At 41.5% G+C, this 26280-nt stretch overlaps 1 protein-coding gene and 1 long non-coding RNA gene across 24 annotated transcripts in view; both read right to left on the bottom strand.

Moving 5' to 3' along the window:
• Positions 1-26280, bottom strand: part of Picalm (phosphatidylinositol binding clathrin assembly protein) — a 130439-nt gene that overhangs the window by 22907 nt on the left and 81252 nt on the right. For 11 of the 23 annotated variants that reach the window (XM_021644047.2, XM_021644048.2, XM_021644046.2 and 8 more), the window contains 2 exons: positions 21893-21994; positions 19177-20542 (listed from right to left, as the gene is read on the bottom strand). The exons of 2 other annotated variants lie outside the window; for them this stretch is intronic. In XM_021644047.2, coding sequence (XP_021499722.1) covers positions 21902-21994 — 93 coding nt within the window. In that variant the 3' untranslated portion in view covers positions 19177-20542; positions 21893-21901. Of the gene's footprint in view, positions 1-19176; positions 20543-21892; positions 21995-26280 lie in introns of those variants that run through there. 10 more of the 23 variants (XM_021644054.2, XM_021644055.2, XM_021644056.2 and 7 more) reach the window with 1 other exon arrangement.
• On the bottom strand, positions 880-3868 carry LOC132647260 (uncharacterized). The gene is made up of 3 exons (XR_009585624.1): positions 2193-3868; positions 1330-1438; positions 880-1002 (listed from the first exon to the last, which is right to left on the bottom strand). It is a non-coding gene; the product is annotated as an uncharacterized LOC132647260 (long non-coding RNA).

Below are 26280 nucleotides of genomic sequence, written 5' to 3'. Positions count from 1 at the left end.
TAAGTGACAGAAAAAACTGCTTTGTGTATTTAATATATTTAGAAGACAGTGGCTTCAAATCCTTCTCATTTGAAAATTCATGGATTCATTGAATCCCAATATGGAGTAGTTGCTAGAAATGTTTTAAAGAAAAATTTAGAGCATATACGTTATTGTCTGCTTCTGCCTTTAAAACTGAATGATAATGACTGTAATTTGAACCTATTCTTTAATCCTATTTATAATGTAAATTAGTTACTTTCTCTGTTGTTGAGCTAAAATGCCCTTACAAAAGGAATTTATAGGAGAATGGGTTTATCTTGGCACACATTTTGAAGGTAAAGCCCATCATTCCAGTGGGGATGAGGGTTAAGAGTGGGAGAATTAGGGGTGGTGGTGAGGCTAGAGGTGTAGGGGTTTAGCGGTGAGGGGTTAGGGGTAGGGGTAGGGGATAGGGGATTAGGAGTGAGAAGTTAGAGGTGGGGGCTTTGGAGTTGGAGCAAGGAGTGGGGCTGGGGTAGGGGTTAGGGATGGGAGTTAGGGGCAGAGCTTAGGGGTAGGGACTGGGGTCTGTGAACACCTGACTAGAGGATGGAGCTTGAGGAAGCTGGTAGCATATTTACACTCAGGAAAAAGAAAACGAATGCGAAACCAGCTTTCTCGAATCTAAAATGTCCGGCACCCTAGCCTTCCCAGCCCACTATCCCAATCAAGATAACCCCTCACAGGACACCCAGAGGCTAATGCAATCGGGCTGGTGTAATCCCAGGTAAGCCTGGAGGCTTGTCTCCTGGGTGATCCCAGACCCTCTCCAGCTGACAGCCCTGACCATCACATAACAGCAATACATAATAACAGTAGTAGTAATACGCTCGTTCATTTTTTAAATGTTTATTTGTTGTTTATTTTTATGTGTATGAGTGCTCTGTCTGCACATACATTCCATGTCAGAAGAGGGCACCAGATCTCATTATAGATGGTTGGGAGCCGCCATGTGGTTGCTGGGAATTGAACTCAGGACCTCTGGAAGAACAGACAGCACTCTTAACCTCTGAGCCATTCCTCCAGCCCTGTTCATTCATTTCTTGAAAATTTACTAGCAGGAAGCTCCTCCCCTCCGGAACTATCCTAAGTCTGTGTACTGTGTCCACTGGGCAAAATGTGCTCACTTCCCATGTGAACAGAGCCAGCAAGGGTTCTGGCCTTGGGTGAGTCACCAACGCTGCACCCTGCTTCCGCACACCACAGGGAGAGGGGTTACCGACCTTGTGAGTGGCGACAACCCTGCAGCGCTGTCTTGGGCCCAGCATGGTGGTGACCTTGGTCATGGTAGATTAACTTCTACAGTACCTGTCATCTTTTCTGACGTCCTCGGGAGAGGGTGGCGCCACCACTGGTGGGTTCCGCCAAGTGAAATGCAATAGTTCCCATTGCGCTCATGCGTCCTGCCATGTCTACCCTTGGAAACAGCAGCAGGTAAGTGCCATGGTTGGTGGGCACCTTTTTCTTACCGGGGCGTTTCTGGGGCCCTCTACAGTGGATGCTGCCCACTCTTCTGTTCCTCGTGACATGTAGGGCCTATGTGTGGCCATCAGCTCCAGTGTCTTCCAGGTCACCATTCCTCCACTTTCACGTACTAATTAATACTCCTTTTGAAGTTCTAGACACATGACACCATCTCCACCTTATTCAGATATATTTTTGCTGAGTCTGTCATTACTTTCCATGGTCCCTCATTTGGCACCTATGTGCACATGCTTTAGCTACACACACACACACACACACACACACACACACACACACACACACAATTATATTGAGTGTCCAGTCTTCAGGCTTTCTTTCAACTCTCCAAGCTCCACCAAATCTATCTATCAAAACGTCTATCTGTGAGATGGGTGGTGGTGGCACACGCCTTTAATACTAGCACTGGGGTGGCAGAGGCAGGTGAATTTCTGAGTCCGAGGCCAGCCTGGCCTACAAAGTGAGTTCCAGGGCAGTCAGGCTCCGCAGAGAAACACTGTCTCAAAAAGCCAAAATAAACAAACAACAAACAAATAAAATGCCTATTTGTGATGCACAAGAGTAAAAATGTAGGATACATATGAGTCTTCACTTGGACCACCCCAAAACAACTCTCATCCTGCTCTCTGTACCCCGAAAAGCATCTGCGTGCTGTGTCAGTGATTACCCAGGCTCCCAGCTTCCAGTACCTTTTAAAAGTTGCCATTTCAGTTGAGACAATGTTTTCTTACTGAGGTTCATCCCGAACACTTCAGTCTCTCTTGTTCCTCAGTGCTGGAACAAGAGATGCGCTATCACAGCCAGTCCCATGGATCCCCCTTCCCCTGACCTTCATGGGAAGGATTCTGGTGGTAGAGAAAGGGAGAGTGGGCAGGATGAACTCTCTCAGCTCCAGCTGCGTTCCTGCCAGGCAGGAGTGTCAGCAGTCTCTAGGCCAAAGGTCACAGCTCCATTTGGAAGGCTCACTTAGTATGGCTTCTCTCTAGGTCTAGCAACTTGGCTGGACCTGACTTTGTCCGATCCGTCCTGGAAGAAGCAGCTGTTTGATCTGTCCTTATCTGGAGGGTATTTTATTCACTGTCGGTTCAGTCTCCCACAGTGCAGCCCGCACCGCTGTACATGCTTGCTTTGCTGAACTTCTCTTGTGAGTTCTGTATGAATGTGCCCTCTGTCCCCTGTTAGAAGAGGATGAGCCTGGAAACGCAGATCTGGCAACTGGCAGCAAAAGACTAAACTTAAAACCATGAAAGCTTCCAGGCGGTGGTGGTGCATATCTTTTGGTTTCATTTTGGGTTTCTTTTTTGTTTTTTGAGACAGGGTTTCTCTGTGTTGGCTTGGCTATCCCGGCCTCCCTTTGTGGACCAGGCTGGGCCTCGAGCTCACAGCAATCTGCCTGCCTCCTCTGCCTTCCAAGTGCTGGGATCAAAGGCGTATGCCACCATGCCCAGCTGTGGTGCTTTAATCCCAGTGCTCAGATGGCAAAGCCAGGTGGATCTCTTTTAAGTTCAGGGCCCACCTGATCTACAGAGAGGGTTCCAAGTCAGCCAGAGCTACACAGAGAAACCTTGTCTCAAACAGCAAAAACAAAACAAAAAACAAACTACAAAGGTGAGCGCCTAGGTGACCTTCCCCCAGGGGTGAGTGCCAGCAGGAATGAGGGTCCAGGATATACAGCTCAGATACTCTGTCCTGAGGGAGTGGAGCTCAGTCCTGGCTGACTGCAGTGGCTTACCCTGACCCAGCCTAGAATTCCATACACAGAACCTGTGCTGGAAGATGGAAGGATACAGAGTTGCTGCTCCTCCAGAGGACTCAGCTTCTGTTCCCCACAGCCACGCCAAGCAACTCACAACTGCCTCTAACTCCACCTCCACGGGACCGCACACGTGGTACACACAAACACAAATTCACACACACGTACATACATAAAAACTTTTTTCAAATTGTTGAAGTAAACTTTCAGACAGCAAATAGTGTAGGTGATTTCTGGATCGCATGGCTGTGTTGCCTGGCTCTACACAGAGCACAGGAGCTGCCTAAGCTTTTATCTACCTCCATTCCCAGCCCTATGGACAGGAAACAGGTCGTCCATCTTTTCCTTTGAAAATACAGCCCTGGGTGTTTTAACATGCCTGGTTTCCCTAGTGCCTGCTGTGCGTGCAAGAACCTTTGTGGTCCCAACAATTTAGTAAAATGAGATTAAATGAAACATTTAAAAGTATTAGGGTTAATTTCATTTTTAAGTTCAAGAGACAAAAAGAACATGAATAAAAATGGAAACTCAAGATGGCATATTTAAAATCAGTAATAGTTATTTTAGTATGAATGTAATGTTCCAATTGAAAGATGACTATAGGTTGCTGGAGAGACGGCTGTTCTTCCAAAGGTCCCGAGTTCAATTCCTAGCAACTACATGGTGGCTTATAACCATCTAAAATGAGATCTGGTGTCCTCTTCTGGCGTGCAGATACACATGCAGGTAGAATGCTATATAAATAAAGTATTTTTTAATGACTATTTTAATACTGTGTGCGTGTGTGTGTGTGTAAAAGCCTGTGATGGCCAGAAAGGAGTATCAGACCCCTGAATCTGGAGTTACAGGAGGCTGCGAGTCAGGAGGCTGTGAGTTACAGGAGGCTGGAGTTACAGGAGGCTGCGAGTCAGGCAACATGGGTGCTGGGAACTGAACGCTGGACCTCTGGAAGAACAGCAACCATTCTTAACCACTGCTCCAGCTCTCTAGCCGCAAACACATCTGTTTTAAGAAGTAATGTATTTAAATACATGGTCTCTTTCCCTCATAAAAAGAAGATTGCAATAGCAGATTCCATAGTATGAGGTTCAAGAGCACGGTGCCTGGAGTTGGAATCACAGCCAGCTCCTCACTAGCCACTTGTCACACTGCATAGGATGGACAAATGTCTGAAACCTCGATTATGGATAAAAGTAAGTTCTAATGTCATATAATAAGCAACCTGGTACCATGCTGCACAAGGTTTATAAGGAATACAAAATATTTTTTCATATAATTATAAAATATATGGAAGGCTTATAAGGACATCTACAGCTTATTGTATATTTGACAAGCATTTGAAAAATGCCTACATTGTTCCACATAACCGCTTTTCTGAATTAAAGGCCACCTGAAGAGAGGATTCTCACAAGAGCTTCAAGAATCACACTAGAAAGAGTGGGGATGCCAGAGTGGTGCTGCATGACTTTAGTCCCAGCACTTGGGAGGCAGAGGAAGGGGGATCTCTGTGAGTTTGAGGCCAGCCTGGTCTACACAGTTCCAGGACAAGGCTACATAGACTCTTTCTCAAAAGAGAAAAAAAAAAAAAAAAAAAAAAAAAAACAAAACAAAACAACGGGAATAAAATTAGATCTGGATGCAAAGAATATCTGCACTGATCCAAACTGTGTATTCCTTGCCTGTTGTGATGTGTTGAACATTGCATTGGGAAAGCTCCTTTCCTTTCATTCACACCATTCTGAAAACAAAAGCGTAATCTATAAAGTGTCTGGGTTAGGGTTGCTATTTCTGTGAAGAGACACCATGACCAAAAGCAAGTTGAGGAAGAAAGGGTTTACTTAGCTTATAGTTCCACATCATGTCTATCTGAAGAAGTCAGGACAGGAACTCAAACAGGGCAGGAACCTGGAGGCAGGAGCTGACGGAGAGGCATGGAGAGGCGCTGCTTACTGCCTTGCCCATCATAGCTTGCTCATACTTTCTTATAAAACGAGGACTGCCAGGTCAGTGATGGCATCCAACCCACCATGGGCCGGGCCCTCCCCTATCAATCACTGCTGTGCCACTAGGTTCTGCTTCTGCGCTCAGAGCACCCACTGTGCACCAGGCTGGAAGGAATGAAGCCCAATGGGGCAGGTGGGTTACAGGATCTCAGTTGGGCGGTGAGAGTGGGAGAAAAAGCCTTCTGCAAGATAGTGTTCAGTGAAACAGCTGTTGCTTATTGGGGGCGTAAGGGCTGTATAAACCTTGGGAAAGTAGGGAGGGGTTTTCAGGTTATTGGCTGGGGCTGAGGTGCGGGGAGTGCTTCATTTGCATGGAACGGAATTCTAGCTGGTAGCTGGACGTGTCCTTATAAGGAAATAGGAAATTTTAACTTTGTCACCAGGCTGCATGACTACCTCAAGGGTAGCAGAGGTAATGGGCTGAAAGGCTATGTGCACAGGACATGCAGGCCCAGTACAGGGAGGGGCAGTCCTTACTCCTACCAGTCTCAAGATGAGATTTTGGGGGTTTGGACACGTCCTAACCTCACTCTTGCTCTGGGCTGGCTCCCCTGGTCACATGGATCACCTGTCCCACAAATCGCTAATTAAGAAAATGTTCTACAGCTGGATCTTATGGAAGCATTTCCTTGATCAAGGCTTCTTCCTTTCAGATGACTCTAGCTTGTATCAATTTGACAGAAAACTAGCCTAGCCAGCACACAAAGCTTTTACACATTGTAAATATAAGGAAAACAAAGTAAAATGCTGCAAAAGCATATACCATGCAAACGTCAACAAAAATAAGGGTAATGTGACCTAACATCAGACAAGGTAGACTTTAATAAGGACCAAGAGGAATTGAGGAAAAATATTTCATAATAATGGATCAATCCATCAGGATTACTTAATAATCCTAGATTTACCTCTATGCAAGAAGCATTGTTGTAAAAGGAACTTTTTATTCATCTGGTTCAATTGTTTTCTCAGAGATTTACTGTCTCTGTCTGCTCACCTAAGCCTCGTCCTGGAAGCTTCTAGCCTCCGTACAATCTAAACTAGGCATAGAATGTTTTCTGCCTCTGAGATTTACTGCTGAAAAAGCTCACCCTTTCTTGTTTTTCCTGAGCTCTGCCTGGTTGGTTCAACTCAGCTGTTCTGGCTCAAACTCTTCCTCAGCTGATTTATTCAATCTGGCTTCTCTCTCTCATCCTCTGAATTGCTCTGCTTGGCCTCAAACTAACTCAAGCAATCTGCTCTAACCTCCTGGATCATTCTCATTCTCTGGCTCATTCAGTCTTCACCTGAGTTCGCTCTCTGCAACCCATCTCTCTATTACTGTCCTGGTAAAACTGCCTTGATTCTCGTTTGTTGCCCCTTAAATAGTTTCCCTTTCCTCTCTGTTCTCGTGAGAGTTGGGAGTACCCTATTCTGCCACGTCTTTCACTGTTTCTGCCACTCAGTTAGACATCACTTTCAAACATGGGTGCTTCTTTCTACAAGCTAACTTTACCTTCAATGTTTGGGATTAAAGGCACGCACCACCACGCCTGGACCTAAGCTTTTCTATACCTGAAACTTGCTCTATACCAGGCTGGCCTTAAACTCAGATCTGCTTGCCTCTGTCTCCTGAATTAAAGGCGTTGTTTGTGTTCCAGATGGACCACACAGACCTAGGTCTTGGATGTGATCTCCTGCCAGAACAGCCATGTTCTGAATGAACATTCACATGTTCAAATATCTAAAGTAATCAATTTTTTAAAAGTAGCAGATTTTGCATTTTACTATAATAAGAAGGGAAAAACAAAGCAGCGTGAACATTTATTGACATTAAGGTCTTACTATACTTCTCAATAAATGCTAGGCCAAAGGGCATAACTCAGTCAGTCAAGTGCTGATCTCTGATCCCCAGAACCCACAGTAAAAAGCTAGCCATGACCAGACTGGAATGCTGGCACCAGGGCGGAAGCACAGGAAGCACCCCGGAGCTCTCTGGTCACCCAGCCTCACCGACACAGCAGGGTTGTGTCTCAAAACCCAAGGTGCAAGGTTTCTGAGGAACACCAGCAAGGCTGACTCCCAACTGCTACACGCATCCACACACAGGTGCACACACCCACCCACACCAAAGCGAAGCAGTTGAAAGTGGTAATGGGCCACCTCGATGGAAAACCCAAGACCACAGCAGGGCGAACTGCTGCAGAACACACATTCTCTTCACGTGCATACAGCATGCTTAGCAATCAAGCCATAGGCCGGCCACCAGGCCTGTGGAGCGCTTCAGGGTTTATGGGGAAATGTGCAGGTTTTTAACTCATCGATTACAAAGCACAGAAAGGCAGAAAAATCAGTAATCTAGGTTTTTACCGTAAAGATCGAGGGGAGGAGGAGGCCAAAATATAAAGTAGAAAGAATAAAATGCAAAATAAAATTAAAAACAGACACTCCACAAAGCCAAAGTTGGTTCTTTGAAGGGCTGAGACAGGCAGAAAATGCATGAAAAATGAAATATCAACTAGGAATTTTATAGTCAATATTACAAACATAAGAAATGAAGATGTACACCTTCCTGATAAATCTGACAATCAAAATGCCTTTCCAATCAATAAATCTAACCATACTGATTCTGAAGAAATCAAGTCTGACTTAAAAGTGTGTATGAGCACACGCGCGCGCGCACACACACACACACACACACACACATTTAAAAAGAATCCAAACCTAGTAACTTCACTGGCAAAATTTTCAGTCATCTTGGAAAGAAACTGCACCAACCATACACAAACTTACTAGGGAAAAAGAACTGCGAGACCAGTATCATCCCAACCCAGAGATCAGCATTCCACAAGGGAAAACCGTAAGCCAGCATGTCTCCCGAGGAGGGCAGGAGGAGTGGGATCCAACTTTGTGGTGGCTGATGACTGGGTGAGGTGTGCCCTTTCTGGAGATCTTGAACCCACACGTCATGGCTGTGTGAACTTTGTTAAGAATTTATTCATCATATAGGATAAGGTAGCTTAAGTACTTGGATGTATTTTCTACTTCAAAACACTGTGAAACACTGTCCCCCCAGTCCCCGTATTCTAATCCAATCCATTCCATGAGGTGACAGCATGGACGGGCCTTGCTTACGTCTAGTGGTGGGACCGTAGTAAGGATGTCTCCTGACAGGAAGGTCAAAATGCCTTACCTTAGTTAACACCGTTTCTGTCACACTGGGGAAGTTCACAGTGCGAGATTTACCATGGCGAGGGTCTGGCTCAGTGTCCCAGATCTAACCTCACAACATGTGCTTCAATCAGAGGAAAAGAAACAACCAAACGCTTTCAAAATATCAGCGTGCAAAGCATCACGTGGCTCTGGCTCAGTGGAGAGAGCGTGCTTAGCATGCACAGGGCTGAGCTCAGCGCCCAGCATTGCTACATTATTCTATTTTCACATTTAGTGATAGGTTTTGGAAAGGATTGTATTTATTTATTTATTTTTATTCAGAGTGATTTTATTGCTGGTGTATACAAGAGAATTTATGACACTGGAGCAGAGGTGGTGGGTGACTCGTATTTCCAACTGGGAGGGAGAACCCGCTTAGTCCTTTTTTTTTTTATACAGTACTCTTCCTGCATGTAGGCCTACACACAGAAGAGGGTGCCAGATCTCTTTACAGATGGTTGTGAGCCACCATGTGGTTGCTGGGAATTGAACTCAGGACCTTTGGAAGAACAGCCTGTGCTCTTAACCTCTGAGCCATCTCTTCAGCCCCCACTTAGTCTTATATTAACAAGCCAACTGGTAAATTCTGCTCTTTATCAGAATCAGGTGGAATTTAGCGTCCTTATCCTTTCTGTTTCTCTCAAGATGCTATCGGACAGCAATAGCTTTCTTAATCAAATGGTAGAGATCCTCAGGGTGAGATCAGGGGCAAGTCCTTTGGACTTAAGAATTCTCAAGATTTTATTACCAGTCAGAAAATGGACTTGTGCTATGCAATGTGAGTCCCTCAGGATCACACCTAGCTCGGAGGGAGTCAGGCCTTTCTTGGCCAGTTTGTAAATCTGTTCCTTTACATCAGAAGTCAACGTCAGCCATGTGGGGATGCTACGGTGGTAGTGCAGCGCCAACTGGGACAGACCCTTCCCGGGAGCCTGCAGGCGATGATGATGGCGGAGGTCTGGCAGCAAAGAGGGGGAAAGGATTTAAATCCACATAAATCTGTTGGGGCTTATGAACATTTCAGTTCTCAGGGTAATGTACATATGCATTCTGTCATTCTAGATTTTGTGGATGGCCACCATATGGTGGCAGCTTTAGCCTCAGGCTCAGAACTTGCTTCTGCTGACCCAGAGGTTATAAAGATTTAAAGAACTTAAGAAGGTGGGAACAGGGTTTGAAAAATAAACTTTGTTGGGACTAGCTAAAATTTGGACTCTCTGGCAGTTAGAGAACATTTTAAAGTACTAGTTTGCTCTTCTGTACTTCACGGACCAGCTTTGGGTCACAGCTCAAATAACTGACCTTTAGCAATAATTTTCTGGAAACAAAGCTAAACATGTTTGGCTGTCTTTACAATATATTCCTGGGGTGACATGTAGAGCATTACCTTGCTCTATCCATTGGAAGGGGAGGCACAAGCCAGTCTCTAGTGACACTGGGGCTGTACACTGTTAAGGAAAGCCCGAGTGAGAGTCAGTCGCCAGCCGCCGCTGGTGTGAGGGCCCAGCCTGCCCTGGAGAACACTACTTGGTCTTCATCAGGCCAAGTGGTGAGACTAGTTCCCAAATGTTAATGAGTGGAAGGGATGGAGCACGGAGCCTTCTGTTTTCTTTTTCTCTATAGTCAGACAGTGAGGCAATTCAGGGCACAGGGAAGCTAGAATGCTTTTGAAGCAGTAAAGGCCTGCTTGTTAACAGACCCCTTGGTCCTAGTGAGTTTAACCAGACCTCATCACAACAGTTCTCTGTATTTTTCTTGGAATTAACAGGGGTTTGCATTAAAAGCAAGGAAGCGAGCCCTCAGCAGTAGAGGCTTTCTGAATGTTAGTGACTTTAACTAGACTGTTTCCACTTCCCATTCCCATGACATATAGGACTCAAATTCCCAAAGTTTTTTTTTTTTTTACTGTGACTTTTTGAATTAGTTACGTTTTAGTTTATTGTGTTCTATGATATGAAAAGGTGATTTTAAAAGGTCAAGATACTTAAAACCCTTTGAATAGAAACGTTTTCAGATGTTCTGAGTAATAAGCAAGTTTCACAGCAACTGCAAATTCAGACATCTGCACACTCGTAGTCTCAGGCTGCGTCAGCACTTCTCAGTCCTGTGGTCAACCTGCTGACCCTGTCTTGGAGGCTTAGTGCTGTCTTTTTGTATAGTCTCAGCTATAAAAAGGTGCTAGCCTTTGCAACATTTCCCTTCTAAGAGAAGGGAAGCTGCTTCTAGCTGCCACTCCTAAGTGGGGAGGGGTATGGACTCAGACACAGCTGAGGTTCTAAGGAAAGGGAAGAGTTAACTTGGTCTCTCTCCATGAAAGTGAAACTTTTTAACACCAGAAGTTTTCTCTGAAAAGTGTTCTTTGGGACTACTTACATAAAGATGTCAGTGTGGAACAGAGCTAGGGCTGGTAAAAAGGTACACATTTTTAACACATCATGTAACATCCACCTGGCCTAGTACTCTATACTTTTTTACTTCATTTTTTTAAACATCTATTTTTTTTCACTAAAATATTGCAATGCTAACACTAATTTTCTTTAAAGAGAAAATGGAGAGCATGGGATATTGTTTTAAAGACATTGATCAGAAAAAAACTTAAGATGAACAATTAATTTGGTAATAGTATGACTGAATAGTAGGGCCTAATTTGCACTTGATTTATTCGATGACTTGTTCTTTAAGACTGTTCATTCAGCTGTTTTAGCTGGGAAAAGCAGAGAGAAGGAAGGACAGACAAATACAGAGAGACACACACCTTAGGGACCATGCAACAGAACCGAAAAGTGCACCCAGACCAATCTTGAGGAAGCAAAGCTATGTAGTGCCAGACAAGTTCCACATGTGAAAGAAAAGAAATCCATTCTGTTTGAATAATTGTTGTTTTCCGTTTAAGACAACTAAACTAAGTCCAAATACTGAGGCTAAAATGTTATCCAGAAAAAAAGTTTCATAGCAAAATGTGGTCTCTAAGACACTAAAGTCCCAGTCATTCATTGTTAAAAGAGAACCCAAAGGCTCTAACTATGCATTAGAAAGTGTTCTCCTTGAGAAAGTGACGCTGGGCATCGCAGACCACCACCTAAGGATATTGTAAGTGCGGACCTGGCTGTTTCAAGTTTGTTTTGTTTCCAGGACTGGACATCGAACCCAGGGCCTTCTGCATGCTAGGGAAGACCTCTACCACGGAACGACAGCCCCAAAGACTTATTTTAAAGCTCACTAAAATATATTAGGGTTGGAACTAAGTGGACGAGCCCTTGCCTATCAAGAACAAGGCTCTGAGTTCCAATCCCAGCAATGAAGACTAAAAAGAAGAAGATGCGGCCACCTCAGGATCCCAAGGACTCAGCTCACACAAGAACAACTAACTGTACAACCAGGGGTTCAGTGCTATGCTTTGGAAGCAGCTCACACGACTATTGTTAATGATTCAAAAGAGCTGAATGGACATTCTGAAGTCTGAACTTTTAAGACTCAAGAAATGCTAACGCCAGCAAACACCCAAGTGTGCTTATGCAGGCACTTTGCCCTCATGAACCGTATTATACAACCCTGAGGTAGGGGCTGCAACTATCCCCCATTTGCACAGAGAAAAAAAAACAGGCTGAGGTCAAGCTTTGCAACTTGCCTAAAGCAGCCAAGCTAGTTGGAAAAACTAGGCAGTTTGCTTCCAGATTGATTCTAGCCCCCATGCTGTGCAGCATCCCTGTAAACAAGCTCTATATTGAAGCTCTATCGTGTGCCAGGCTATTATAAACACTTTGACTTATTAACTCATTAAATACAACACTCCTATGAGGAAGGCATTGTTATACTGTACAGATTAAGAAACCAAGGTCCACCATTACCGTTCTACTTGAATGGCTCATCAAGAAATTGGTTCTCTTAAGAGATTAAATGTTCTCCATGAGACAAGGATCTCTCCAAACAGTCCTATAGGTTCATCTTCCAGATTCTATTTGCTCTCCTTCCATTTTTCCCATCTCCTCCTCAGGCAAAACTCAGCATCCATCCCCATCTCCATAGATTTTGTAGCTTCTTGCCTTTGGACCAGGTTGAACCTAATTTGTTCATGCTTTACACTAATCCAACTGTCTTCTAACTGGCTTATCCATTTCTCCTTTTCTCTCGTCTTTCACCACAGCAACCAATCCTTTAACATTTTTACAGTAATTTCCAGCACGTTAGTTTTTTCAGCTCAGGAAGAACTCCAAGTCTCAGCCAGCTTAAGTCCTGGTCCACTCAGACCTCAGCATCCACCAAACTCCTCTAGCTTCTGGAGATCTGGTCTTACTGGTAACCTTGCTGCTTGTCTGATGAGCCAAACACAAATTCCTTCAGATGTTTGCCGCCTTCTGCTTGTGTATGTGTGGGGGCACAGCTCTGCCCGCCTTATTTCACCCCATCCAAAAACCACCATGCTCAGCTGGTAGCGGCACGGAGTGACTTCTCACACACTCATCTCTGTGGTATACTGCCAACTTTAACTCATACTTACAACTCTCTCCTGGCACATGGAAGGCTTCTGGTATGCTTAAAAGGTGAACAAACGAGTGGATTTACTTCATTTAAACTTCTTTGGCCAGCCTGTACACTCTTTGCTGGTAGTCCATGACCTCCCTGTTTTCCCAGCCAAATGTACCTCTTCTTTTTCCTTTCTCAAACCTGGGTACTATGACTTCTGTCTCTGAACAGACAGTGTGGGGTCTATATTTCACTCGTGAAATATCCTAAAAAAATATTCTCTGCTTCAGTTAAGTCCTTGATGCCTTTCCCCTGGCTTTCCTTCAGTCCAGATGACTCATTCCTGAGTTCTATCTACCCTCAGGACTGATAGAGGTGGTTCAATGGAACCTGTCCTTGGTTTGCATTTTCCTCATACTGCTGCCACACTGTTCCTTTGGTAATTTAAGCCACCACGAATATCGTATCATCTTTCCCATATTTTGGACTTTAGATTTGCAAAGCAATGCCAAACAAGGCAACACATTTTTAAATCAGTTTCTGAAACAGCTTTCCAGCGAAGAGCTTCCTCTCAGGAATAACATAGTTTAACAGGAAAAACAGAAACACAACAAAACTAATAATCCCAGAACTATTTCAAAAGACAGGCAATGGGTTAACCTGAACAGAAGACCCAAGGACTGAGACCCGAGAAAGGTTACAATTTCCAATCGTGGTAAAGATTGAACATTTAGTGAACAATATCTGGCGCAGACACACTGGAGAAGTCCAGTGAGGTCACAGGATCCATGGGAAGCACCTGCATCCACACAGTGCGTCATCCCTCCTTCCCTAGGGAGCTACTGGTTTGGTTTGGTTTGAAAGGTAAGAAATTATCAATCAAGAATACTTAATGTTTTTTTGCTCGAATAAAAATACTTTGTGTTCTTCGTTTTTTTTGAGAGAGAAAATAAACTTGGGTGGCTCAGGGAAGTGTGAAAGATTTTGGAGGTGTTGAGGGGAAGAGAAAAACATGGATCAAAATACATTGTATGAAGAAAACTTAATTAAAAAGGTTTTTGAATTATGTGTTTGTCCATTGTAGGTATGTATACATAAACGCAAGTGCCCGTGGGGGACAGAAGAAGGCATCAGATCCCTCTGGAAATGTAGTTAAGTCAGTTATGAGATTCCAACAAGGGTGCCTGGAATCAAACTGACTCCTGACTCCAGTCTCCTGCAGAGCAGTGTGTGCTCTTAACTGCTGACTCATCTCCCTGGCACCTTGAAACAAGTATTCTAACCTCGCATTTGAAAAAAAAAAGTTTGAGGCAAATATCCAAAATATAAAAATAACTCAAAAAACTAGATAGTAAAAAAACAACTCAATTAAAAAAAATGGGGTACAGATCTAAACAGAGAATTCTCAAGAGTGCAAACTCAAATAACTGAGGAACATTTAAAGACATTCAACATCTTTACCCATCAGGAAAATGCAAATCAAAACTACTTGGGGAGGTCATCTTACACCCATCAGAATGGCTAAGATCAATAAAACAAGTGACAGCTCATGCTGGTGAGGATGTGGAGTTAAGGGAACCATCATCCATTGCTGGTGGGAATGCAAACCTGTACAGCCACTATGGTATTCAGTGTGGTGGTTCTTCAGATGGGAATTGATCTACCTCAAGGCACTTTATCCTACCACAGAGACACTTTCTCAACCATGTTCATTGCTGCTCTATTTATGATAGCCATAAATGGGAAACAATCTAGATGTCCCTCCACAAAAGACTGGATAAAGAAAATGAGGTATTTACACAATGGATTATCCTCAGCTGTTTAAAAACAATGAATTTAGCCATTCAAGATAGGTGTTAAGGTGGAAGCTCAGGATCATTTTGATTTGCATTTCCTAAATGACAAAGGACGTTGAGCATTTCTTTTCTCTGCCATTCGATATTCCTCTGCTGAGAATTCTGTTTAGCTCTGTACCCCATTTTTTATTTAGGTTATTTGGATTGTTGGTGTTAAAGTTCAATTCTTTATATATTTTGGATTTTGTCCTCTGTCAGATGTAGGGTGACTTCAGAAGTAGAAGACAAGGAACAGGACAGGAGCCTCCCACAGGGGACTCTGAAAGACTCTACCCACCAGCGTACTGAAGGAGATACTGAAACACATAGACAAACTTTGGGCAGAGTGCTAGAAACCTTACGGAAGAAGAGGGAGATAGACCTGGAGGGGACAGGAACTCCACAAGGAGAACAAAGCCAAAAACACTTGGGCCAATGTAGCCTGCAGAGACCTGATACTCGAACCAAGGACCATGCATGGAGTGGACCTAAACCCCGGCTCAGAGGAAGCCCATTGTGCCATCAGCAGCTCAGTTTCCAAGTGGTTCCCTAGTAAGGGGAGGAAGAGCTGTCTCTGACATGAACTCAGTGGCCTGCTCTTTGATCACCTCCCTCTGGGAGTAGGGGGTGCAGCCTTGCCAGACCACAGAGGAAAACGATACAGCCAGCCTTTGATGAGACCTGATAAGCTAGGGTCAGATAAAAGGGGAGGAGATCCTCCCCTATCAGTGGGCTAGGGAAAGGGCATAGGGGAAGAAGAGGGAAGGTGGGTGGGACTGGGAGAAGACAAGGAAAGGGGCTACAGCGGGGATACAAAGTGAATAAATTGTAATTAATTAAAATTAAATAAATTTTCAGGTAAATGGATAGAACTAGAAGAAAAAAAAATCATCTTGAGTAAGGTAATCCAAACTCAGAACCACAGAGATTAGGTAGAGTAGGGGACTAAGGGGCAGATACATCTCCCTAGGAAAAGGAAATAGAATAGCTATTGATGGATGGGGAGGGATGGTACAGGAGGATCAAGTGGAGAGGGGAGAAAGGGAGGGGGGTATGAGAAATATGGGAGAGACAGCTAAAATTAAGGGCCATTTGAAGGACACAGAAACCTAATAAAGAAGCTTCCTAAAAATATATACATATACGAAGGTGATCTAAATGAAATCACCAAATAATGGAGACAGAGCCCCAACTGGCCATCTCTTATCACCAATGAACCTTCCAGTACTAGGACTGGATTACATCTAACCAAGTTTTTGACCAAATGGTTCCCATGGGAACCCCCAAACAAGGATGTGGCTAAGACTATGGGTTCCTTTCTACAACTGACTGCAAGGGAGTCTCACTAGGGACAAACTCTTTAAGAACAGGCTGCATGCCCAAAAGACAAACCCAATGCCATCCTTGGGGGTTCCTTGTCTCACAATGTTTTCTTTTTACTCTACAAGTCCTCTGCATATATAGTCACTTCCAGTTTATAAATTTTTGTTGTGGATTACTGGTGTGTGCAAACAAATGGATCTTTTACTTGTGCCTTTTCTTGGGCTCTTTTCCTCTGTTTGTTCTGCCCAATTCTGATGTTAATTTTGGTTTATCATTATTATACTATTATCTCTTAGAAGCCCGGTTGTTTTCTAATGAGAAAGGAAAAGGAATAGATCAGTTGGGATGGGAGATGGGGAGGAACTGAAAGTAGAGGGGAAACCATAATAAAGATATATTTTGTGAGGGGGGAAAATATGTTTTAAAAGGCCTGAAGGAAAAAAAAAAAAAAAAGTGGATGGATGGGTGAAAGGCCTGCTTCTCTGTTGGCTTAATGACAGATGATCTTGCTTGTTGAAGGATGCTGGCAGAGTGTTCTTGTGTCTAGTGAAAACACAAGACTAGACACACCTCTTTGAGGTGGAAAGTATTTTCTTCCCTTTGGTTGGTGATTTAAAGTGGGTCGTATGGCCTACCACAAGTTTCTGCTGTAGTCTGTGTATGCTGACACACTTAACACAACACACAGAGCTGTACTGTACATGCAGTCTTTCAGGAAAGCTTCTGGAAGCACTATGTATCTTCCTACCATCCCATTCTCTAAACTACAATACTAATGTACTACACAATGTAATTCAAGCTCTCTACCCCAATTACTACCTGCAGACCATATTGAGTACATTTTTTTTCTTTTTAAATTTATTTTTACGTGTTTTGCCTGCGTGTATGTGTGTTTGAGGGTGCCAGATTCTCTGGAAGTAGGGCTAGTTTTGAGCTTCTATGTGGATGCTGGGAATTGAACCTGGGTCCTCTGGGAAGAGCAGCCAGTGTTCTTAACCGCTGAGTGCCCTCTCAAGCCTCTCTTTGAGTAAATTTCTAAAAGGAGAATTAGTAATCTTAAAACCTATGTCAACAATTGCTGATGCTCATCCAAAAAGGTAGGAGGAGCTGTGGGGAGCCTGTGTAAGAAAGCTGTGAAGTTCTTGCTGCTACCTCAGAGAAGGTTGCTTCTTGGGAACCCTCCAATCTATTCCATTCTACTGCAGCTTCTTTCAGTTGCTGAAACCACTCTTCAGTGATTGAATGGAATTAAGGGATTTGCAGTTCATGACCAAAATTATCAGAGCTGCATTTCACTACCCAGCAGTACCAGTGTGTTGTGCTTGGTGCTCCCATGTGATATTCTTAAAAGGAAGAAATGAACTTTCTGAACAGACACCCTTAAGTCCAGATAAATGGAGCACAGAACGACCACCAAGTGTTCCAGTTTGAAGGAAGTTAGGCAGGGTACTTGAACAGAGGTGGCCACAGTTGGTTCCCAAGGTAAATCTGAGAATTATTTTAAAACCAACTTCACCGTGAGCTCTTGTGGTTGGGATGCAACTCAGACAAAGAGTGCATGTCTGGATTTGGTGTCCAGCACAAAAACTTAATAAAACTATATACAGTAGCTAGAAAACATTTTTTAATCTGAGTTTAACAGAAAATAGCTTCCCTAAAACATTCTAACTGCACTTTTCTCTATTTGCCTATAGTCAGCTTACTTTCTTTTCTCAAGATTGCCATATCTGTCCCCAAAGAAATGCCCTATGAAGGAAGATTGAGAGAACTGGCTGCTCTTCCAGATGATCTGGACACCCATTTATGATTCTTTGCACCCAACATGGTGGCTCACAACCACCTGTAATTCCATTTCCTGTGGAACTGATGTCCTCTTTTGGCTTCTGTGGGCATCATGCATGCACGATACACATATATATTTGCAGGCAAAATAACTAACTATATATAAAAAATAAAAAAAAGAAATGCCCTATAAGGAGACATTTACATCATTTTTGACAATGTTCAGTTTCATACAGAACTGAAAACCATAGCTATGGTCTGTGAAGAAGAGGGAAAATTATCAATAACACAAGACCTAGATACAAACTCTCAGTCAGTGGTAAACCATGTCTTTCACACAATCAAAAGCACAAGCTGTTTTAGAGAGGGATTTGGAAGGGATGTAGCTGCCCTTCACAACTGCTACCAACTTCAGGACATCAGGAAAGAAAGCAGGAAATGTGCTTCACAGATCATCTGGGAGTCAAGAGGGGACAATAGTCCAGACCGCAGGGATGTGATTCCCATTTCAATTTTGAATGAACGACAGCAACTCAATGACCATGCCACTAATTTTCTGCCTCTTCCACCTTCTGCTTTTACACCATGGACAAAATCCTGTTGTTTCCTATCCATAATACAGACTGGATGTGAGTTATTCCTTCAGAGTCCAGAAGTATTTAAACAATAAAATGGAGGTGGTTATAAAGCATTTCACATGCAGAAGCATACTACCAAAATAATGCCATGAAAGAATTATCACAGAACTTAAAATAGTCACTCAAAATACCAAGAGATAAGTAAAAATTTACTATTTTAAGGACTCTAACTTAAAATACAATTTCTCAGTTTATATGCAAACATTTTAATTAACAGTGAAATTTGAAAATCAGTTAGTCATATTAACAAAACACACTGGCTAAGGACTGTGTGATTTTTTCCAACCAAAGCAAACATTTAGTAGTACAAAGCTTCTGGTCTCTTTGATGTACTGACTCCTGGTTATTATTCACTATGCTATATGATACAAATATTCTTTAGCGTACATAATCTCAGGCATTAAAGAGTACTCTCTTCCTTAACTTACCTGACTGAAGGCATCCAGTCAGAAAGGAAAAGTGAATAACTGTAATAAGTAGTTCAGTTTCTAAGTGAGTCCAGATGGTAACAAGAATTCAAACATGATTCTTTTTGAATGTTTAAATAAAAACAAATTTTACATTTTATTAAACCAGCAGATATAACCTCCTGGGTATAATTTTATTAGCAAAAAACTGATGATATTGATAATAAAAAAATGAAAGGAAAAAGGAAAATGCACCTCAAACCAGAATACCATAACATGTTTTGTGGAAGCTGCATTTTATTTGAAAATCCACCCATTTGCTAACATACATTTTAATATTGTAAACAAAAATAGAATCTGCAGAGACAATGCAACAAGTATGCTTAACTCATGTACAGAATTGCTTTCCTACAATGAACTGTCCTTCTTAAGGCCCCTCTCAACCCAAGCGTTAAGATGTATTTACAGAAAGCACCGATCAACAGTGCAGTTTAATTCTTCATTAACTAAACTCTTGGCTAGACATTGACTTTAAAGATACTATCTCCCCTTATTTAAAAGGTACATGATCATAACATGGCACACGCCAAATAAAAAGTTCAAGGATTTCTATCCCCCTCCCTTTCCCCATAACATCTCCTAAAGTTTTACTGAAAAGAAGGAAAGTCTTGTAGTGAAAGCAATTCCTCACATTCAATTGGAAAGGCCCTAATGTCAAATGGAAAATAATGACATGCCAAGCACAAAGCAGTAAAGATCCTTCCCGATGCACTAATGCTGAATTTTAAATGTAGTGCTTTTCCTAGTCAGTGAACTGTTCCCTTGCAAAATCCTAGGCACAGAATTGACTATAAAGATTAATGCATGTATAATGCTTCCCTAAATCCCATAGACTGAGAATTCTTAACAGATTCAGACCTATGGATTTGCCTTAAAATATTTAGTGCTCTGTATGTCAGCTGAAAAGCATTCTGAATCAGATTCATTCTTGTGGATAAAAATCAAACATACTGTGAACATCCATACTCATTTTCTTAAGGAGGTTTGATATAATATTAATGTTATGTAAAATTGATAATCATAAATAAATACAAATACTTAAGGAATGTCTACTGCAAACTGAATATAATTTTTTTTTTTTTTTCAAAAAAAAGAAAAGTTAACTTCAATTATGGTTTCTGTATTTGTGAGGACTGGAGAAAAGAAATATAATGCATAATTAGAAATTATGATTTTGATCCCCAAATGAGTCCTGTTCAATTATGTACGGGTAAAGGACACAACTCTTCTCTCCAGGCAGCTTTTCCAAACACAAACTCCACACTTTCCAAGTACGGGCTTTTCTTGGTAGGTTACAGATTATGGGTATTAATAGGAGTTGAAAGAACTGAAGTGTTAGTCACCAAAAAGACAGATCTTAGTCTTAAATCATGGCAATTCTTGGCTTTATAAATGGTATTGACAACGCTCTCCTATAAACTAGTCCCATCCCCGCCGTGGGCCTTCATGGGTTACTGGAGCGCTCTAATGGAGGAAGAGTTTCAGAGACAGCAGTTTGAATTTTGCTGGAAGTAAGGAGTTGCCACCTGCACATTTATGTTCTGAAATAATTCCATTCTCTTCCATTTTGTTACATAAACTGTATCTGGAAAAAGAAAGTTATGGTATAAGTTAGTTAACTCACTGCAGTATAGGACATATTCTCACAGTAAAAACACTGTGTATCTTCACCATTCAACCAGCCTAGAAATACTCTTAATATGGCTTATCATAGACCCTGCTGGCAAAAAATATAAATAAAAAAATAAAGCATCATCAGCTTCTAATGTGCCAGAACTCAATCAGTGAAGCATAGTCTAGGTATTAATTATCTTCCTAATTAGTAAAAAGCAGGAAGTAGTGGAAGCAAGGGGAGAAGACCAATAAACTCCTTTTCCTTAAGTTAAAAACATTTATCCATAAGCACAAATGTACCATATAACTCTTCTGCAAAGTGTCAAGTATTTCCAAAACACATATAATTAAAGAATAAAAATAATGTTGCATTGATTCTATTCTTTACTAATGATTAAAAATCTGTAGTATTTATAAAAGAACACTCTTCAGTCAGGAGTCATTGCTCACTCAAAAACCTCCTCACTTCTCTTCAACTGCCTATACACAGCTAAAACTGAGGTGGACGTGCTTGTCAAATAAGAGTGCAAACTGCCAAAGTCCTCGATGCTAACTGTAAACTGGGGCTGGAGCTTTAAGAGTAATAAATTAAACTGTCTTTCACAAGATAAAACGGGTGTGGATCATAAAAAGAGATCCTTTTAGTCAAAGACCAAGGTATTCATTTGTCCTTAATTATAAACAAGCTGTAGCTGGTAGGCAGTGGAAGGAGAATCTCTGTGAGTTTGAGGCCAGCCTGGTCTACAGAGTGAGTTCCACGACAGAAACCCTGTCTCAAAAAACCAAAAGCCAAAAACGAAACCAAACCAAAAAACCAAAATGCTATTTTTAAGCTATTATCTTAAACAAAGGGAATACATAAAATGCAACTCTTTAAAGAAATTACATCAACAAATTTTTATCATGAGCCACAGCTGTTATACTAAAACTAAAGCTACTCCTAACCAAGACGTATTACACTCTGTGAATGTGGGGCATTCTCCACAATTCTTTTAAGAATGACCAAGCCCCTCATTTTTCAGGGTGATATTTGATTACACCCAGCAGCTGGGAGCAGTGGATGCTTTTGCGTTAAGATGGTTGGTTCCTGATCTCACACATTTTAATTATGTTAAAGCTATGTTCCAAAGGTGGTTTCTTCTTTTGTCCTAGCTTGAACTATTTTAATTCTTTACATAAAGACCAGAAGAAGAGGAGGCAGCTAAGGCACAGAGGGAACGCAGACTCCTTTAATAAACAAAGGAGAAGGGTGCATGGCGTTCAGTGCTGGCAATCTTTGCTTAAGTATCCACGTCCCCATCTCCCCCACACGAAGCAATACCTAAGTGACTTATAAGAAGTCCTCCAGAGAGAGCTCTGCAAAGGGGTCCTTTCCTGCAGCTCTGTGAGGACTGTGCCTGGAGGGGCTGGATGCTGCCGACAGCTGGGGGAAAGAAGACAGAGACAGGGGAGAAAAAGATCTCAGAATGACAGAACATGAGAGCAGAAAGTGTAATGAAGGAAGAGGTGTTTTGTCACCTTTAATAAATATAAAGGTAGCCTTTGTAGAAAATGGAATTTTAAAAAATGTTATTGCATGTCAAGTTAAAAGACAGCCAATGACATGTTTTCCAGGAAACAAATGTGTGCCTTTGAAACATGAAATGAAAGTCTTTTATCCATAAAAACTGATATAAACTAACCTACAGCCAACAAGACTTTTAGTGTTAGGGAGGAGAAAGGGAGTACAGGAGAAAGGATGCATAATCATGTGATTTAAAGAAAAAAAAAGTGAAGTTGATTTCTTGAATCCAAACATCTGTCCACAGTTGTGCAAAATGACCTCCGCTCAGATCCCACATTTCCAAATGCAATATCCCTTCCTGCTGTTTTCCCACAGGGCATAAAGTCCTGCTGCCCTAAGGTATCTCTCTTTTTAGACAAACAGGGCTTACCTCCTGCTTTTCTATCTGGACACCCTGGAGCTGGGTGCACACACTATGGGAACTAATCAGAGAAAGTTCTGAAAGAGGGAAACAAGGCAAAGTCTCTGCTTTGTTTCCAGTCTTAATATATTAGATTTTTGTCACTTCTTTTAATTTGAAGATGAAGTTGACCATTGCACCAACTCCCAAAGACAGTTTTCCTGAACAGTTAAGATGTCACTGTGTGCTCATGCAAGCGCTTCATCAAGCTGACTTAGGAAGTATTTTAAACCCAACATGAGTTACTTTTAGTTTGGAAAATACTTTTATTCTGTTTCTCCCTCACTATAGGGATCACAGAGCTTGCAATCACAGGGCCATTATTTAAAGAACTATTTTTAGGAGATGCTAAGTATTAAAATTGGTTAAGTAAAACAATTTCAATTCATATTTCCAACAGTCATATAAAAAAATTGAAGTCACAAAAAATTCTCTTTGCTAGTTTTTCATCTCTCTTTCTCTTTTGTTTTTGGAGACAGGGTTTCTCTCTGTCGCCCTGGCTGTCCTGGAACTTGCTTTGTAGAACAGGCTGGCCTCAAACTGAAAAGAGACCCACCTGCCTGTCTCCCAAGTGCTAGGACTAAAGGCGTGTACCATCGCTGACCAGCTATTTCATTTCTTTTTAAGTTTTGCTTTTATGTTTGCTTCTTCGCTTCCGTTTTGTTTTGAAGAAAGGCACCATAAAGAATGATTAGCCAATGAGTTTCAGGAAGTATTACCTCACCGGTATAAGCAACTGGCCATTTAGGGCATTATAACCAACTTATAAAATTGAAAATCATCTTTTGTTTTTCTGGTCATCAAGATCTTCCCAATCTATGTACTGTTTTAGAAATAATATGTTCAAAGACAATAAGAAGAGATGGTAGGAAGAAAAATGGATTTGCACATGCAGCTACAGATGGGAAGGCAGGGCAACATGTCTGTCCTGCCTCGAGACTGTAATACCTGCCACTCCAAGGTCAGAGTAAAGTGAAACGTAACTGGAAAGATGCCCCAGCTTTCCGCCTTGAGCCTCTAAATGGATGACTATTCAGAAGGAAATTATTTCAAATACTCATATTAATCACTGAGCTACAAGGGGTAAACATTCATACTTTCTTCTATTCACTTATAAACAAATTTTCTTTTTCATTACAAGTTAAAATGTGTACCATATCTAAACGACATTCACACTAAAGTGTCTTCTTAAATCATGTTTTTATGAGGTCAACAGTTTGAAGAGCTGACAGCACCAGAAGAAAATGTCCCTGAAGAATACAAAAAAAAAGACACTACCATTCTCAATACATGAGCACACTGCCAGGAGCCCTACAATTTAAAAATAATGTTCAAAGGGGTTAATCTAACCTTGGGGAAAAAGTCCTTTCTTACCCCAACGCCTGCTAGTCTTATACAGTGGTAAAACAGGTACTGATATGTCTTCTGTGTACACTAGTAATATTAAATGCTTGAGGCCACCAGTGAAAAGAACAAAACTCAGTATCTGTCTCTCACTAAGTTTCTTAGCACCCTTCCCCTGAAATAGGTGACACCACAGTCCAGAGTGGTCTGGCACTACTCCAGGGCCTGGGAGACCCAGTGGCCATTAGCACCTGTTCCCATTTATTTTTTTCTCATCCCTAACAAAAAGCACAGACATAGCCTGAACTGGTGGGAAAGTAGTCAGATGAAGGAGGGAAATAAAGAAGGACAAGACAGGGCACGCTGTCCACATTATTACTCAAGGAAGGCAGGAAGAAGAAAAGGGGTGGAGGTGCAAAGACACTCTAGGGGGTTAAGACATAGCAGGATTTTAGGTCTGAAGAAGTCACCTGAGAATGTTCTGACCCTCTTTTACTTATCATTTTTTTGAATAAACTAAAGAACCTAGCGTAAAGCCTCCAAGGAACACACACAAAATATAAAAGTAAAGTAAATATACTACAGGAAAAAGAATTTTTAAAAACTCAGCTTGCCAGAACTCATCGCAAAATCAAATTTACAAACTGGTTTAAAAAAATAACAATTGACTATCACAAACACATCATTACAAAAATGTGTAACAAACAAAATTACAACAGAAAATACCTTGACCTGTTTTTCCAAATAAGTCCCAGTGCTACAGAGTTAGTATAACCGAGTCAGTTCAAATCAAAGTGATTTATTTCACAACTAAAGACACTGCCTTACTTCTCCAAAAAAGTCTCTTTTATTCATCGACAGAAAAAGAAATTCTGCAAATAGCACCATATGAATAAAAATATTACAATTTATAAGTAGTTGATGATGGTAACTCTTAACTGAAATGCCTCGCCCTTTCTAATCGATCTTGCAAAACACTGCTGCCAAGCCTGAAAAACCATGTTTAAGCCCCAGAACCAACGCCACAAGGCTGCTCACAGGTTATCCTCTGACATCCATACACCTGGCCCAGCACATACCTCTATTCCCAATGCACACATACATAATTTTAATTAAAAATACATGCTAAAATGAAAAAAAAAATCATATATTTCCAGAACACTCTTTGCTTCAGAGTGGATTTGCCTGGTTTCTTTCCTGTCTTGGTTATAGAGCGTTCAATGGAGATGGAATGGTGAAATCACAAATTAACAAAAGACAAAGAAATACTTTAAAATATACTTTGAACTGTACTTCAAGAAGCTGACAAGTTAAACATCTTAAAATAAAAATGGTTGCCTCATTATTCTAGTTTTGCACCAAAGAAAAAACTGCAGGTTAGAAGAAAAAAATAGCACCAGGTTCAGAGAGCTAGGCTCCAACAGTAGGATAGTTTGTAAACCAGAGAGACACATAAGGATACTAATTTCCAGGTCAGCCTGGGACACTTAGTTGAACTTTGTCTCAAAATCTGCAAGTTAACTTTAAAGGTGGGTTGAATGAAGAGTATAGCTTGGGGACAGAAAATTTATTGAGTATGAAGGTGATCCTGGGTTCAATCCCTAGTTTATGAGAATAAATGTTTAAGACATTAACAGCTTTGTACCTAAAGTTCTTAGGGAAAATCTGGGCTCAGTGCCATTGCCTGTAATCAAGAAGCAAGAAGTTCAAGGTCAAACATGGGTACAAACTATTGTGGGACTGCTCAAAAACAAAAGCAGATACATACATATAAACACATACATACATACAAATAAAATAAATAATAAATAAACACACTCCCTTATATCCTTACAGTTTGATTTTCCACTCACTCAAAACACTGAATAGCACGCAAGTATCAAACTATAGGCCTATTTTGATTTTTCTATATAAACAAAGACAGGAAAACTCAAGAGAAAACTGGGTGCTCTTTCTTGGCCTGGAATGACTCACAAGGAATTCACAGAAAGATAAACTGAATTGAATCTGAGCTCACTTATAAAATGGGGTTTAGAATACTTAAACCCAATACTTGTAACCCTAAATCTGTAATTCAAATGTGACTCCATTCATCCCTAGCACCTACCGTCACACTCAGCTACGCTTATGCAAGGCTCTCAGCAAAGTCACTGCATCTGGGTAGCTTTTGGTCTGTTATATTTGTAGCAACCATCTCTCTCAGAAAAGTTCACTTTACTATTCATCATTCATATGTGGTTCCAAATGGCACTCACCTTTAGGTTCCTCAGGTGAAGGCAACATTATTTTACCTCTCTTGTTCACTGACTAACATATATGACCATTCTACAATGTATTAAAATGTTTTTGTCGATAAAACACTCTTTAAAATGTCCTTCAAATTCAGATAAGAGGAAATGAG

The sequence above is a fragment of the Meriones unguiculatus genome, chromosome 14 (assembly GCF_030254825.1).
Source record: "Meriones unguiculatus strain TT.TT164.6M chromosome 14, Bangor_MerUng_6.1, whole genome shotgun sequence".
In the NCBI taxonomy this organism is placed as follows: Eukaryota; Metazoa; Chordata; class Mammalia; order Rodentia; family Muridae; genus Meriones; species Meriones unguiculatus.
The sequence above is the reverse complement of the archived record's forward strand: the minus strand, read 5'-3'. Positions and strand labels throughout refer to the sequence as shown.